This window comes from Muntiacus reevesi, chromosome 2 (assembly GCF_963930625.1).
Source record: "Muntiacus reevesi chromosome 2, mMunRee1.1, whole genome shotgun sequence".
Lineage (NCBI taxonomy): Eukaryota > Metazoa > Chordata > Mammalia > Artiodactyla > Cervidae > Muntiacus > Muntiacus reevesi.
In genome coordinates, this window is record NC_089250.1 from 182,205,509 (window position 1) to 182,220,516 (window position 15,008).

At 49.1% G+C, this 15,008-nt stretch overlaps 2 protein-coding genes across 3 annotated transcripts in view; one reads left to right on the plus strand and one right to left on the minus strand.

Annotated features, from left to right (window-relative positions):
- Positions 1-2,563: 2,563 nt before the first annotated feature.
- On the minus strand, positions 2,564-13,414 carry C2H16orf90 (chromosome 2 C16orf90 homolog). Its single transcript, XM_065919275.1, has 4 exons — positions 13,402-13,414; positions 12,955-13,275; positions 3,570-3,923; positions 2,564-3,175 (listed from the first exon to the last, which is right to left on the minus strand). Exons 1-4 carry the CDS (start codon positions 13,412-13,414, stop codon positions 3,018-3,020), a joined length of 846 nt encoding a protein of 281 aa, XP_065775347.1. The 3' UTR covers positions 2,564-3,017.
- Positions 13,138-15,008, plus strand: part of CLUAP1 (clusterin associated protein 1) — a 29,954-nt gene continuing 28,083 nt past the window's right edge. The window contains exon 1 of one of the 2 annotated variants that reach the window (XM_065924200.1): positions 13,138-13,572. In XM_065924200.1, the coding sequence (XP_065780272.1) occupies positions 13,551-13,572 (22 nt within the window). In that variant the 5' untranslated portion in view covers positions 13,138-13,550. The remainder of the gene's footprint in view (positions 13,573-15,008) is intronic. The other variant, XM_065924198.1, reaches the window with a different exon arrangement.

Consider the following 15,008-nt stretch of genomic DNA (forward strand, 5'->3'; position numbering starts at 1 on the left):
GCCCCGGCCCGGCCCTGCGTGTGCGCACCGGCCTCATGGGCGGCCCCGGTGGCAGCATTCACTGTGGTCTGTTTTTTCTGCTGCCCCAGGCACAAGACCGTGGGAAGGGGCTTCTTCTCTGCGCCCCTCACCGGCCTCCCTCCTCCGCAGCCTGTTCCTTCCAGCTCCTTCCTCCAAAGCCAGATTTAACTTCTTGGAGGGAGGAACCCAAGTGTTACGGACACACTTGACCCTAAAGACACAGGAGCCTGAGAACAACAAGGGGTCGAATACTGGGAACACCAGCCCCTCGTCCAGAGCCAGCCCCCAGAGGCCAGGGGGCGGGGAGCAATCTGATCCCTCCACCTGGGGCTGGGGCTCCTGGGGGACAGCCAGGGAGGCCCCTCACCCACACCCTGAGGTCCGACTCTCAGGCTCCGCTCCCCACATGGGCCTCAGGATGACGGGCCGGATGCTTACACCCCCCCGGGAGGCTGTCCTCCCACGGGCTGGCTCTGTTCTGTCCCGGGTTACCGGAGCTGCCTGGCCGACGGTGGACGTGCCATTCACCTGAGCTGCCGCGGGGAGCCAGGCTGAGGACGTGTGCCACCAAGGATCCCCAGGGTCCTGACCCCCGGCCCCCAGCCCGGTGAGCTGCAGCTCCGAGGCCTGACCGGATGCAAAGGGGACAGAGGACATGCTGCGTACCGCATTGACCAAGTGAGACCCAGCCTTTGGGGCTGGGGGCAGTCAACGTGCCTTGTGGTCCCTCCGCCTCTGGGGCAGAGACTCTGGGTGTGTGCACGGGGCCCCCCAGAGCTGCTCGCTGCCCGCCTTGGCTTCTGGAGAAGACGGGGTGGTGCAGAGTTGTGCATGGCCCAAGAGCTGGAGAGGGAACACGGCAGGTGGAGCTGCATGACCACGTCCTTCCCTCCCTCGGAACTTCCAAGCCGGGGGGCTCCTGGGATGAAGGGCATCTGGGCAGGAGGGCCTCGGCCTCCCCTCCTCCGAGCTGACATCAGCTTCACGCTGAGGCCCAGCTAGGTGTCCTCCCTAATCTGAATCAACGATGGCCATGTGATTTTTTTTTTCCGGCCCTTGGGGTAAGGGAAGAGTCTTCCAGAAGGTTCTGCCTTGGACATTGGTAATGAGCTCAGAGGCCTTGCCCTGCTCCTCCATCCCCGCCTCCTAATCATTGCAGTGTCCAGCCCAGTGTTGAACAGATTGTAGTGTTTTTTCTCATTACAAATAAATAGACTTCAGTTGGTCACATTTGGTCTTTGCAGGGTCTTTGCAGGCTCTTTGCGATCCTGGCCTTGCCCCTTGGACCCACCCCGAGGCTGAGGGCGGCCCAGGAGCTGCCTGTCCCCTGGCAAGTCCCAAGGCCAGCTTCCAGCTCAATGGGATATTGTTTTTTACAATTCTAGTTGTAACTTTCCCTGCTAAGGAATGTAGCCCTGGAAGAGGCCCTAGAACTGACGACAAGGCAGTGAAGTGATCAGGCAGGGTTCTGCCTCTGGCCTCCCTGGGGACAGGGGTCATGCCTGTCCCTCCATCAGACAAATGAGGAAAACTGATGGAGGGGCTGGGAGTAGCCCAGGAGCCACACAGCTGTGAGCAGTGGGCCTGAGAGCCCAGCCAGGTCAGGCCCCTCCACAGCTTGGGTGCGTTGCTCCCCAAGGGCTGGTCCTTCCCTAGATGGCCCTCCTGCGGGACAAGGCCTGTGGCTGGTGACCCCAACTTGGACCAGGGACCAGCATCTCCAGAATCTGCCATCTGAGGATACAGGGATGGGGCAGGGCCTGAGGGAGTCTTCCCCTGTGTCTGGAAGGACGCCCGCTGTCCCGACGTCCAGAATGAGCTTGACACCATCACGTGTGGTCTGACAGGTGCCCATGAGAGGGGCAGGTGGGCCCTGGCCCGACTCGGGCTCCCAGGACAGGAAGCAAGAGATGGTGAGGATCATGGAGGCAAACTCGGGTCCTCCCATCCAGTCTCCACAGGCCAAAGCCCAGTGATGTGGAGCAGGGGGTCTCAGCCAGGGTGATTCTGCCCCCCAGGGGACATGAGACCACCCAGAGGCTGTGGTTGCCACACTGGGAGGAGGGCGCTTCTGGAATCCAGTGAATGGAGGCCAGGGACATCATTCAACATCCTACAGTGCACAGGATGGCCCCCAAGACAGAGAGTGACCCAGCCCCCGATGTCAGCAGGGCCAGGGTGAGGACCTCCTGGTACAGCAAGCCCATGCCTGGGTGCCCGGAGCCTCGCCCCGCTGGGAGAAGGGCTGTGCCCATTTCTGCCTGGAGAGTCAGGGCGGCCAGGGGTCCCCAGGGAACATGAACTCCACAGTGGCCTCAGTGATGGGCGGCATGGGGCCAGGGCCAACACTTCTGTCCAGGTTGGGAACTTGCTCTCCTTCTCGACACCCTCCCTGAACCCAGCCTAACTTTCTCTGTCCTCTGCCCTCTTCACCCAGAACACCACGCCCTGTTTGTAGGCCTGCCGAGACCCTGCCCACCCAGAGGAGGACGGCACCCTCTTCAGGGTGGGAGCATCTCGGATTCTGGGAGCGACACCGAACTTTGCTGTCAGAGCACGTGTGCCAAGGGGCCCTTTCTCTGACCAAATTGTCCTGACGACAGACAGACTCAGGGACTGATGCTCAGGCCTTGGCTTTTATTGACATTAGACCTGTAGGTTCCCCAGCCCCTCGGGAGCCCAGCTCTCCACTCCATCCGGCCTCCCCAGTACCCGTGGCTGATGTGAGTTGAAGCAGGCTGCAGGGGCATGCCCTGGCTTCTTTCTTTTTCTCTGTCTCTCTCGCGGGACCTCTTCCTCCTCCCTCCACCCTCAAGCTTTCTCAAGGCTGGCCCAGGCTCTGGTACTGGGTAGCTGCCCAGGTGTCTCAGGGTGGGGGTGCTACTGGTGGGGGCTGAGCCCTTCCCCCCCGCCCCGGATCTGTCTCCTCCTGCTCCTGGGGCCACCCTCTCCCCTCCTGTCCTGAGCTGGGAGAACCAACTCTGGCACTCGGATCCCTACAGCCCCTCCAGGCCCCCAGAGCGGGTTCTCTTGCACAAGGGACATGTGGTCTCCTCTGGGGCCCCCCAGGATCTCTTAGGCCTGAGCCCTAAGCCTTCAGGGTGACCAGACTGTGAGGGGGCACCCTTGGCTGGGTCCATGCTGGAGCTGGAAGCTGAGGAAAGGGGGAGAGAGGAGTCGTTCAGAGGGACCCAAGGGAGGCTGCCAGCCCACCCTGTGACCCCTGAACCTGGCATCCTTCCAAGCCAGAGGGGAGGGGGGCAGTTCTCCTTGAAGAAAACCCCACAGGGGAGGAGAAAGGGAGACATGGTTCAAGCAGGAAAGACCCTTCTCTTAACTCACACCCCTCACTTTACAAATGGTGAAACTGAGGCACAGCCAGTGGGGGAAAGCAGCCCGAGGTCCCTCATCAAGTGGAGAGCTGGGACAGGTACCCAGGCAGCTCGGGAGTGGAGAGGGACCACCTGGGTCCGTCTGAGTGCCTCGCCCACCCCTGCCCTGGGTCTGCCCCTCCTGTCCCTAGCTCTGTGTCACCTGGACAGGCTCACCTGTATTTCCCCGGCTGTCACTGGGCAGTTGAGCTTCCAGAAGGGCTGAGTGGTGGCTGTTACCTCGGCCCAGAGTCCCCTGTGCTAAGTCCAGGGGCCAGACCAGGCCCTCGGACTGTGGCAGGCAGCCCCCGGTCAGGAGCCGACCCAGCCAGTGACTTTCACACTGGCCGGCAGGCTGCAGGTGGCCCGGCAGGTAGAGAGCCAGGCCCCGGAGGTGGCGCAGCCGGAAGTTCTTGGGCTTGCTTCCCTGGGCACTGGGGCACTGCTGCTGCTGGGCCCCCAGCCCCCCCTCGTAGATGTTGGGTGGTGTGTCGGGGTGACTGGTGTGTCCTTGGGCCCAGCTCACTGCATCTGTGGAGGGGAGAGTAGAAGGGTGTGGCCGGTGGGCCCCAGTGGCCCTGAGGGGAGAACAGTCACATGCTCGTGGGATGACCCCCACCCTGGCCTGCAGAGCCTCAGCTACCTGTCTGTCATGTGGACTCTGCCCCCTGCCTCCCACCCCCCTCATCCAACTTAGCAGTCCTCCTCCCTCCCAGCCCACAGGGAGGACTGAGAAACCTAGTCTCGGCACCAAGATCTTTTTAGGACTTCAGGCTGTTTCTGCCACCCACTTTTGTCCCCTGCCCTGAAAAGAGCAATCCAGTGTCCAGGGTCACGTGGCCTGGACCCATGGCCATTCCCTTCTCCTAAGCATGCATGTCCCTGGAACCACCCTGGTGGCTGTGGGCCCAGGTCAGGACAGGAGGGCATCTTTCCTCCTGCCTCTCCTCCCCGCAGCCCGGCACCTTCTCTTATGTGCAGCTCAGAGAACGCACAGACCAAGGCTTCCATGGAGGGCCAGCGTGATGGGGAGGAGAAGCCGGGCCTCCTGTGCAGCGGGGCTCTGCTCTCCACCACTTAGGGGGCGGGTCTGCAGGGCTCCCTTGGCAACCAGCTCTGTGATGTCACAGGGAAGACTCCCTCGTCTCTTGGACCTCCAGGTTTGGCAGGGGATGATGTACAGAGCAGGGGCAGGGTGGTAGGTGGGCAAGGGGATGGGGCAGAACCTTGGGGAGGTCCCTGGTCCCTCCAGCTTGAGACAGAAATGCAAAACAGATTTGGCTCTTGCAGTCTGGGGAGTCACTCCCTGGGGTGACCTCTTGGGGTGTCTGTTTCCTCATCTGTGGGTAGAAGATGAACGTTTAGGGACACAGACATGGTGAGACCTGTATCAGTGCTTTGAGCATGCCAAGAAGGTGATTCTGGGTGACCAGGCAGGTCCCTTAACTTTTCCATCCATTTTCGCATAAGTAGGTGATGGGGTATCCTGTGGATTGTATCAAGTGTGAGGAAGGATTTGGAGAAACCAAAAGTCTCATATACTGCTGGGGATGGGGAGATGAAAACGATACCACCAATTTGGGAAACAATTTGTTTAAAAGTTAAACTTTTCAATTCTATTCACAAATGACATGGTCCTATATAGAGAAGAAATTAATTCGCATTCAAAGGGAAAAAAAAAACCTATTTAAGCTGGTAAAACTATCAGAGTTAATAAGTTAGTTGAGCAGTCCCAGGACACATGATCAACACACACAACTATATTTCTATACACTAGGAAAGAACAAAAAGACTAAAATCAATCATGGAAGTGCAAGACAGCACTGAAAACTAGAAAATGTTGAAAAAAGAGTAAAACTTAAATGGAAAAAGACAATGTTTGTGGATTGAAGGCTTAATATTAAGACAGCAGTCCTCTCCAAGGTGATCTACAGATTTAGTGCAATTCCTGTAAAATCCCAATGGCCTCGACTGCAGAAACAAGAAAACTGATCCTAAAATTAATGTGGAATTACAAAGGAATCCAAAAGCCAAAAACAACCTTAAAAAGTTTGAAGCCTAAGATTTTCTATTTAAAAACTTCTTACATACAATTCAACACTACAGGAACCAAAACAGTGTGGAACTGACACAAGGCTAGAGATCTAGACCAGTGGAATAGAATAGAAGCCCAGAATAAATTCATATATCACTGGACAATTTATTTTCAACAAGATTATCAAGATTATTCCATGGAGGAAATAATAGTCACTTCAACAAAGTGTGCTGGGACAATTGGATATAAAAAGATAGGAATGAAGAGGAATCTAGATGTCCATCAACAGATGAGTGGATAAAGAAGTTGTGGTACATATACACAATGGAATATTACTCAGCCATAAAAAGGAATGCATTTGAGTCAGTTCTAATGAAGTGGATGAACCTAGAACCTATTATACAGAGTGAAGTAAGTCAAAATGAGAAAGATAAATGTATTCTAATGCATATATACATAATCTAAAAAATGGTACTGAATATATTTACAGGGCAGCAGTGGAGAGAGAGACATAGAGAATAGACTTGTGGACATGGGGAGATGGCAGGAGAGGGTGAGATGTATGTTGAGAGTAACGTGGAAACTTACATTACCATATGTAAAATAGATAGCCTATGGGAATTTGTTGTATGGCTCAGGAAACTCAAACAGGGGCTCTGTATCAACCTAGAGGGGTGGGATGGGGAGGGAGGTTCAAAAGGGAGGGGATATGTGTATACCTATGGCTGCAGAGGAACCAGATCAAATTGCTAACATCCACTGGATCATCGAAAAAGCAAGAGAGTTCCAGAAAAACATCTACTTCTGCTTTATTGACTACACCAAAGCCTTTGATTGTGTGGATCACAACAAACTGTGTGACCTGCCTCCTGAGAAATCTATGCAGGTCAAGAAACAATAGTTAGAATTGGACATGGAACAACAGACTGCTTCCAAATTGGGAAAGGAGTACATCAAGGCTGTATATTGTCACCCTGCTTATTTAACTTATATGCAGAGTACATCATGAGAAATGCTGGACTGGATGAAGCACAAGCTGGAATCCAGATTGCTGGGAGAAATATCAATAACCTCAGATACCTCTGCCACCTTTATGGCAGAAAGCAAAGAAGAACTAAAGAGCCTCTTGATGAAAGTGAAAGAGGAAAATGAAAAAGTTGGCTTAAATTTCAACATTCAGAAAACTAAGATCATGGCATCTGGTCCCATCACTTAATGGCAAATAGATGGGGAAACTGGAAACAGTGGCAGACTTTATTTTGGGGGGCTCCAAAATCACTGAAGATGGTGAGTGTGGCCATGAAGTTAAAAGACACTTGCTCCTTGGAAAAAAAGTTATGACTAACCTAGACAGCTTATTAAAAAGCAGAGACGTTACTTTGCCAACAAAGGTCCATCTTGTCAAAGCTATGGTTTTTCCAGTAATTGTGTATGGATGTGAGTTGGACTATAAGGAAAGCTAAGCACTGAAGAATTGATGCTTTTGAACTGTGGTGTTGGAGAAGACTCTTGAGAGTCCCTTGGACTGCAAGGAGATCCAACCAGTCCATCCTAAAGGAAATCAGTCCTGAATATTCATTGGAAAGACTGACATTCCAATCCTTTGGCCACGTGATTCGAGGAACTGACTCATTTGAAGACCCTGATACTGGGAAAGATTGAAGGCAGGAGGAGAAGGAGACGACAGGATGAGATGGTTGGATGCCATCACCGACTCGATGGACATGAGTTTGAGCAAACTCCAGGAGTTGGTGATGGATGGGGAGGCCTGGTGTGCTGCAGTCCATGGGGTCACAAAGAGTCGGATATGACTGAGCAAGTGAACTGAACTGAATGGCTGATTCATGTTGAGGTTTGACAGAAAACGACAAAATTCTATACAGCAATTATCTTTCAACTAAAAAAATTAATAAATTAAAAATATTTTTAAAAATACAAGTGAAGAATGAAGTTGGACCCCTACCTCACACCACATACAAAAATTAAAACTCTTTGAAGAAATCTTCATTCCCATGGATTTGGTAATGGATTCCTAGATATGACAACAAAAGCATAAGCAAAAAAAGAAAAAGAATAAATTGGTCTTTATAAAATTTGAAAAATTTTGTGCTACAAAAAAGCACAAACTCTCAAGAAGTGAAAAGACAGCCTACAGAATGAGAGAATAAAATTGCAAATCATGTATCTGATTAGAGCGTAGTATCTAGAACACAAAAAGGGCTCTTACAACTCAACAACAAAAAGACAGTCTAATTTAAAAATGGGTGAAGAACTTGCATAGATATTTCCCCAAACAAGATACACAAATTTTCAACAAGCACGTGAGAAGATGTTCAATGTCCTAAATCACTGGAGAAATGCAAACTTAAGCCACTACTTCACACACTTGAGGATGCCTATAATTAAAAACCACATGGGATCTTCCCAGATGAGGGATCAAACCCTCATGTCCCATGTCTCTCGTATTGGCAGGCAGATTCTTTACACTGAGCCACCAGGGGAGTCCCAGATCTATGAGTTTTGACAAACAGCTGAAAGTGAAAGTGAAATCACTCAGTCATTTCCGACTCTTTGCGACCCAGTGGACCGTAGCCCACCAGGCTCCTCCGTCCATGGGATTCTCCAGGCAAGAATACTGGAGTGGGTTGCCATTTCCTTCTCCAGGGGATCTTCCCAACCCAGGGATCGAACCAAGGTCTCCTGCATTGCATGCAAATGCTTTAACCTCTGAGCCGAACAAACAGCTACTGTCATGTAATTAACCACTACAAGATACAGAACAGTTTCATTACTCCCTCCCCACACACATCATTACATTATTATGTATCCAGCTCCTCCTGGTTACCACTAATTTGTTTTCTATCTCTCTATTTTCATCTTATTCAGAATGTCATATAAATGGAATCAAATAGTATGAAGCATTTTGAGTCTCTTCTTCCACTTAGCATAAGGCATTGGAGAGCCATTGTTGTTTTTGTGTATTTCAGCAGTTTGCTTTTTTAAATTGCTGAATGGTAATCCATTGTACCACATGTGTTTATCCATTTCTAAGTTGAGGGGCACCCAAGTGGTTTCCAGATTGGGGAAATTAAAAATAAAGCTAGTCTTAATATTTGTGCATAGGTTTCTGTGTGAACATAAGTAGTTTTCGTTTCTCTTTGGTGAATACCTGGGAGAGGGACTGCTGAACTGTATGTTAAGTGTATGTTTAACTTTAGTAAGAAGTACCAGCTGTTTTCCAAAGTGGATGTACACTTTCATATTCTCACCAATAAGGTATGAAAGTCCAAGGTGCTCTCCATCCTTTCAAGCCCTTAGCACTGTCAGGGTTTTTGTGGTGGTTTGTTGTTTTAGCTATTCTAATATTTAGAAAAGGCAGAGGAACCAGAGATCAAACTGCCAACATCTGCTGGATCATTGAAAAAGCAAGGGAGTTCCAGAAAAACTCTATTTCTGCTTTACTGACTATGCCAAAGCCTTTGACTATGTGAATCACAATAAACTGGAAAATTCTGAAAGAGATGGGAATACCTGACCTGCCCCTTGAGAAACCTGTATGCAGGTCAGGAAGCAACAGTTAGAACTGGACATGGAACAACAGACTGGTTCCAAATAAGAAAAGGAGTACGTCAAGGCTGTATATTGTCACCCTACTTATTTAACTTATATGCAGAGTACATCATGAGAAACGCTGGACTGGAAGAAGCACAAACTGGAATCAAGATTGCCAGGAGAAATATCAGTAACCTCAGATAGGCAGATGACACCACCCTTATGGCAGAAAGTGAAGAAGAACTAAAGAGCCTCTTGATGAAAGTGAAAGGAGTGAAAAAGTTGGCTTAAAGCTCAACATTCAGAAAACAGATCATGGCATCTGGTCCCATCACTTCATGGCAAATAGATGGGGAAAGAGCGACTGACTTCATTTTTCTGGGCTCCAAAATCACTGCAGATGGTGAATGCAACCATGAAATTAAAAGACGCTTACTCCTTGGAAAGTTATGACCAACCTAGACAGTATATTAAAAAGCAGAGACATTACTTTGCCAACAAAGGTCCGTCTAGCCAAGGCTATGGTTTTTCCAGTAGTCATGTATGGATGTGAGATTTGGACTATAAAGAAAGCTGAGCGCTGAAGAATTGATGCTTTTGAACTGTGGTGTTGGAGAAGACTCTTGAAGAGTCCCTTGGACTGCAAGGAGATTCAAACAGTCCATCCTAAAGCAGATCAGTCCTGGGTGTTCATTGGAAGGACTGATGCTGAAGCTGAAACTCCAATACTTTGGCCACCTGATGCAAGGAGCTGATTCATTTGAAAAGACCCTGATGCTGGGAGGGATTGGGGGCAGGAGGAGAAGGGGACGACAGAGGTTGAGTTGGTTGGATGGCATCACCGACTCAGTGGACATGGGTTTGGGTGGACTCCGGGAGTTGGTGATGGACTGGGAGGCCTGGTGTGCTGCAGTTCATGGGGTTACAAAGTCGGACACAACTGAGCGACCAAACAGAACTGAACTGAATAACTGCCTAGTGATATCTTGTGGTTTAATATGCATTTCTCTAATGACTAATAAGCATCCTTTCCTTTGCTTATTACTTGTAAGAAAATAAGACTCATTATTTTAAGGCAAGAAAATTTAAACATAATTTTTCCCCCTGTTTGTGCTTCCTCTTCTCCACTCAAGTGTGCATTATGTGTCTGCATTATGCATTAACCAGACCTCTGCAGTGGCAGAAAAACTGCTCAACTATAAAGATTCATTTTTCTTCTCCTAATACCAGCCATGTAACTCCTTAGAAGATAATGTTCCTTTCTCAATCTTGTCAGGGGTCATGATGCAGGTATGTTTGGTGAACTTTATGTGCAAGGCCAATATAAACAGTTCCTTTAAAGACAGTGATTTGTGCAGACAGACTGGGTCAGACAACCTAGGGAGATACTGGGCCACACCTAATGGAAGTTCTTAAATACTTACTTGTGCATGCTAAGTCGCTTCAGTCATGTCCAACTCTTTGCAATCCTATGGACTGTAGCCTGCCAAGCTCCTCTGTCCATAGGGTTCTCCAGGCAAGAATACTTGACTGGGTTGCTATTTCTTCCTCTGGGGATCTTCCTGACCCAAGGATCAAACCCAAGTCTGAATGTCTCCTGCACTGGCAGGTGGATCCTTCACCACGGAGCCACCAGGGAATTCTCTCCTCCATTCCCAGCCACTGGTACACCAGGGAATCCCCAAGGTTGATGACTTTAATAGTGTACCTCTAGATTTGGGAAGAGGCAATAAGAGAAAATCATTTCCTGAACCATAACAGACTAGAGAGATAGGCAAGATGGTCCAGATGCTTTTGGCTACTGTTGAGTTCAGTTCAGTTCAGTCGCTCAGTCGTGTCGAACTCTTTGCAACCCCATGAACCGCAGCAGGCCAGGCCTCCCTGTCCATCACCAACTCCCGGAGTTTACTCAAACTCATGTCCATCGAGTCGGTGATGCCATCCAGCCATCTCATCCTCTGTCGTCCCCTTCTCCTCCTGCCCCCAATCCCTCCCAGCATCAGGGTCTTCACCAATGAGTCAACTCTTTGCGTGAGGTGGCCAAAGTATTGGAGTTTCAGCTTCAGCATCAGTCCTTCCAATGAACACCCAGGACTGATCTGCTTTAGGATGGACTGTTTGAATCTCCTTGCAGTCCAAGGGACTCTTCAAGAGTCTTCTCCAACACCACAGTTCAAAAGCATCAATTCTCCGGTGCTCAGCTTTCTTCACAGTCCAACTCTCACATCCATACATGACCACTGGAAAAACCATAGCCTTGACTAGACGGACCTTTGTTGGCAAAGTAATGTCTCTCCTTTTTAATATGCTATCTCAGTTGGTCATAACTTTCCTTCCAAGGAGTAAGCGTCTTTTAATTTCATGGTTGCATTCACCATCTGCAGTGATTTTTGAGCCCCCCAAAATAAAGTCTGATACTCTTTCCACTGTTTCCCCATTTATTTCCAAGCTGGAATCAAGATTGCCGGGAGAAATATCAATAAACTCAGATATGCAGATGACACCACTCTTATGGCAGAAAGTGAAAAGGAACTAAAAAGCCTCTTGATGAAAGTGAAGAGGACAGTGAAAAAGTTGGCTTAAAGCTCAACATTCAGAAAACTAAGATCATAGCATCTGGCTACTGTTAACAGCACAATAATAGCACATTGAGTCGCCTGTTAGTGAAATCCTTGCTTGACCTGGGTGTGAACATTCCTATTGCTGTGTGAGAAACTGGTCATGAAATGTCTCCAAGCCTTGGTCGAAATTAAGACTGAAAGAGAGGAGATTGTAAAACCAAGTATGTTGCCCACCATCCAGTTCTACAACAATTGAGTCATTTTGCCACTACAGTCACTGACCTACATACAACACACTGTGAAGGAATTTCAGGGCCAAAGCAGGAAGAGGCATTTTGTGCTCTCGGAAGATTGGCAGAACTGCCCTCAGTTAGTTAGGTATTTTCAGGAGGAAATTGTATGAATTCAGTTTCTTATATCTTGCCTACTTAGAAAAGAACTAAAATCATTAACTGTAACATCTGTTCCTTGTTAATAGCAGTAAACCTCTACAATGTTGTATCCTTGATTGCACCTACCCCTTACTTAAAATCACATCATACTAGCATCACCCCTTTCCTCTTTGGAACATCCTTAGAGCTTTCAGAAAGACTCCTTGCCTGGTTATAATCCTCAGGTTGGCTCAAACAAATTTATGCGTTTCTTAGCTGTACTAATTGTTTGTTGACATTTGTCATATCTTTTGTGAACTAATTTTTTTTATCTGCTTTCTAACTGAGAGTTTTCTTCAGTGAGTTTTGAAAGTTTATTATGTATTTCAGAAGTCTTTTTCAAATCATCTGTATTTTGTGAATATATTCTTTTAGACTGTGGGTTTACCTTTTCATTTTCTTAAAAAGTGCCTTGAAGAGCAGTTCTAAATTTTGATGAAGTTCGATTCATCAAACATTTTTTAAAGGATGATACTTCTAGTGTATTTTATCCAAGGACTCTTGTTTAACCCAGTCACAAAGCTTTCCAAGTTTTCTTCTAGAAAAGTCATAGTTTTTAGGTTTTACCCTTTACATGTAAGGATGCTGGTTCATTTATTCGCATTTCTAGTTGTTCCAAGATCCTTTGTTAAAAAGATTATTCTTTCTCTACTAAAGGACTTTATTTATCCTAATGCCCACGTATGTGCAGGTCTATTTTGAGAATCTTTAAGGTCAGCGCATTCATATGTCTGTTACTTCACTAAAACCAATACAGGGGTGGAGGGCATCTTAGCATTGGTAGTCCCTCTTCTTCGCCCACGCTCTGGGCTCAGCTCACTGCACCTCCCCAGCCCTTCCGGTTGCCTTTCCCCAGCCGTGGCAGCAGGTAGAGAGTGCGCCCAACCGAGAGCACAGCTGATCTGGCCACGGGCTGGGCGCGGTGCACCCCCGCCCCCTCCCTCTACCGCGCGCAAGAACCAGCTCCAAACTTCAGAGCTCACAGTTGCTAGGACAACCCCCCGGCGCGCCGGTTTCCGGCCTGTCGTAAAGTCCGAGTCCGGTGCGCAGGCGCGGGTTGCGGCTTGGGCGGCTCTCGCCGCTTCTTGGTCGCTCTGACCTTCGCCTCGTAGTTTGTGGCCTCAGCTGCTTCAACGCTGCAGGCACTTCGGACGCGGGCGCGGCCAGCCATTTTACACATGCCAGAGAGGAGTGCCGGGCGTAGGACTCCAAAGGGAGACCTGGCTTCCTGATATCGTGTACATCCTTTCTGGAGGAGTTTAGGCGGAAATTAGAAGTACTATGTAGATCGCCTTGCACAGGCACTTAGGTGCTTAGAACGTGTCGGCCAGTGCAAATGTCTGCCGTGTGAAGGGAGCCTGCACGCCACACCAACTCCCTCAGCGTCGCGTTTTACGCCGCCTGCCGGCCGCCCTCGCTCCGATACATACAGAGCATGCGCATACGGCCCAGTCGGCTTTGCTTCCAGTCTTTTTGGTCCAGGCAGCGCGCCGTCTGGGGCTCAGTGCGTTGCCATAGAAACCCCGGAGCGGTGACGGGCTAGCGGTGGAGACTTCGGGATCCTGGGCACTGGAGCGCCATGTCTTTCCGTGATCTCCGCAGTAAGGCATCCCTGCCCTCTGACCTGCGATCCTCCCGAGACTCGGGGCTCCGGCCCGCCGGCTCCCTGTCCGAGCTCCGCCTAGGCTCTTGCGCCGAAGTCCCCCTCCGGGGTCTCTGCAACTCAGGGGCGCCCCTGACCCGAGCCGACCCCCGCCAGGCTGAGCGCCCCAGTGTGTGGTCATAGCGCTTTCTGCTATGACGTGTATGCGGCTAGTGCGGCTGAGGAACCGAAGTTTTAATTTTATCTAGTTTTAATTGACTTGGGTCTGTTCCCTACTGTATTGCAAAACACCGTTTTCCAAAGCGACCGTTTTTGAGCTGGGTTAGCTTAGAGAAGCGAACAAGAGATTCGAAGAGGGGGCTGGTGAATAATGATTGAGGCTAATATTTTTCGAGTTCGAGTCTTTGTGATCTGTCAGGTAGTTAATTACTGTCCTATGTGTGTTCATCACTTCATTTACTTCTCTGAACAGCAGTTCTTTTATGTTTAGGTGAGGAAATGGACACAGAGAGGTCAGGTCACTCGGTTGGGACGTAGGTGGTAAGAGCTGGCGCTGGAGTGTGAAATCGTGTCGTCTAACCTCCAAAGCCTGCAACCTTTCTGAAAGGGGCTGGTGAGGAGAAGGGAACCCAAGTGCCTTTGCAAGGAGCGTGGGGAAGTGGAAAAATGGGGATTAAAGAACTAGTTAGGAGCATCTGTTAGAAAGCAAACATTTTACATTTAGTATCTTATTTTAGTCCTCACTGTTACAGTGAGGTGAGTCATTCCTGGATGGAATACTTTGAAGCAGGGAGGTGAAATAACTGCTTTAGATCATAGAGCTAGAACTGGGTGGAAATCTGGATCAAAACATGGGACTGTGTGAATCAATGTCTTGCCTTTTTTTTGCTGTCATTTTCTGAATCTGAAGCAATTCAGGGGACTGGCTCCACCTGCGCAGGTGTAGCAGGTGTTGTCAATTTGATGTGATTTGAAGGGCCTCTTTAAGGCCAATTTTCTAATAGTTGCCAGTGCCTGAAAGTTCCCCTTTAATGATTACTGCTTTCAGTTGTGAAGGGCTCTTTCTATAATGTAAATATATAGGAAGAAGCACCACAGTGTATTGATGCCTACTAGCACTGTTGTGTGAATCTCTGCCCTCTGGGACTTGGACATTCTTGGAGACATTATGTTGTAAAGACACCTTTCTCCTCCCTCACAGTTGAGGGAGGCCAGCCTTCTGCTAAGGGACACTGAATGGAGTTGTTTTGGGAAAAGTGTACAAAAGGATTTCTGAACGTTTTTGACCTTAAATGAATGCCGTACTTTAGGCAGTTCATGATAAGACTCTTACTTGTCTCCTTTTGATGACGATACTGCAGAATTAACAGAATTTGGCTACTACTTAGTGAGAGGAAGTGTTTAGGCCTCACCATCTGGTGGGAAGGCTGCTGC

Bases quoted from the DNA above. Each gene is read 5' to 3' on its own strand.
- C2H16orf90 (XM_065919275.1), bottom strand. The intron at 3,924-12,954 runs GTGAGCTCTGAA...TCCCCTCCACAG, and splicing joins GGGGGGTTGTCCTAGCAACT to ATGCAGTGAGCTGGGCCCAA. The intron at 3,176-3,569 runs GTGAGCCTGTCC...CCCTTTCCTCAG, and splicing joins TGACAGCCGGGGAAATACAG to CTTCCAGCTCCAGCATGGAC.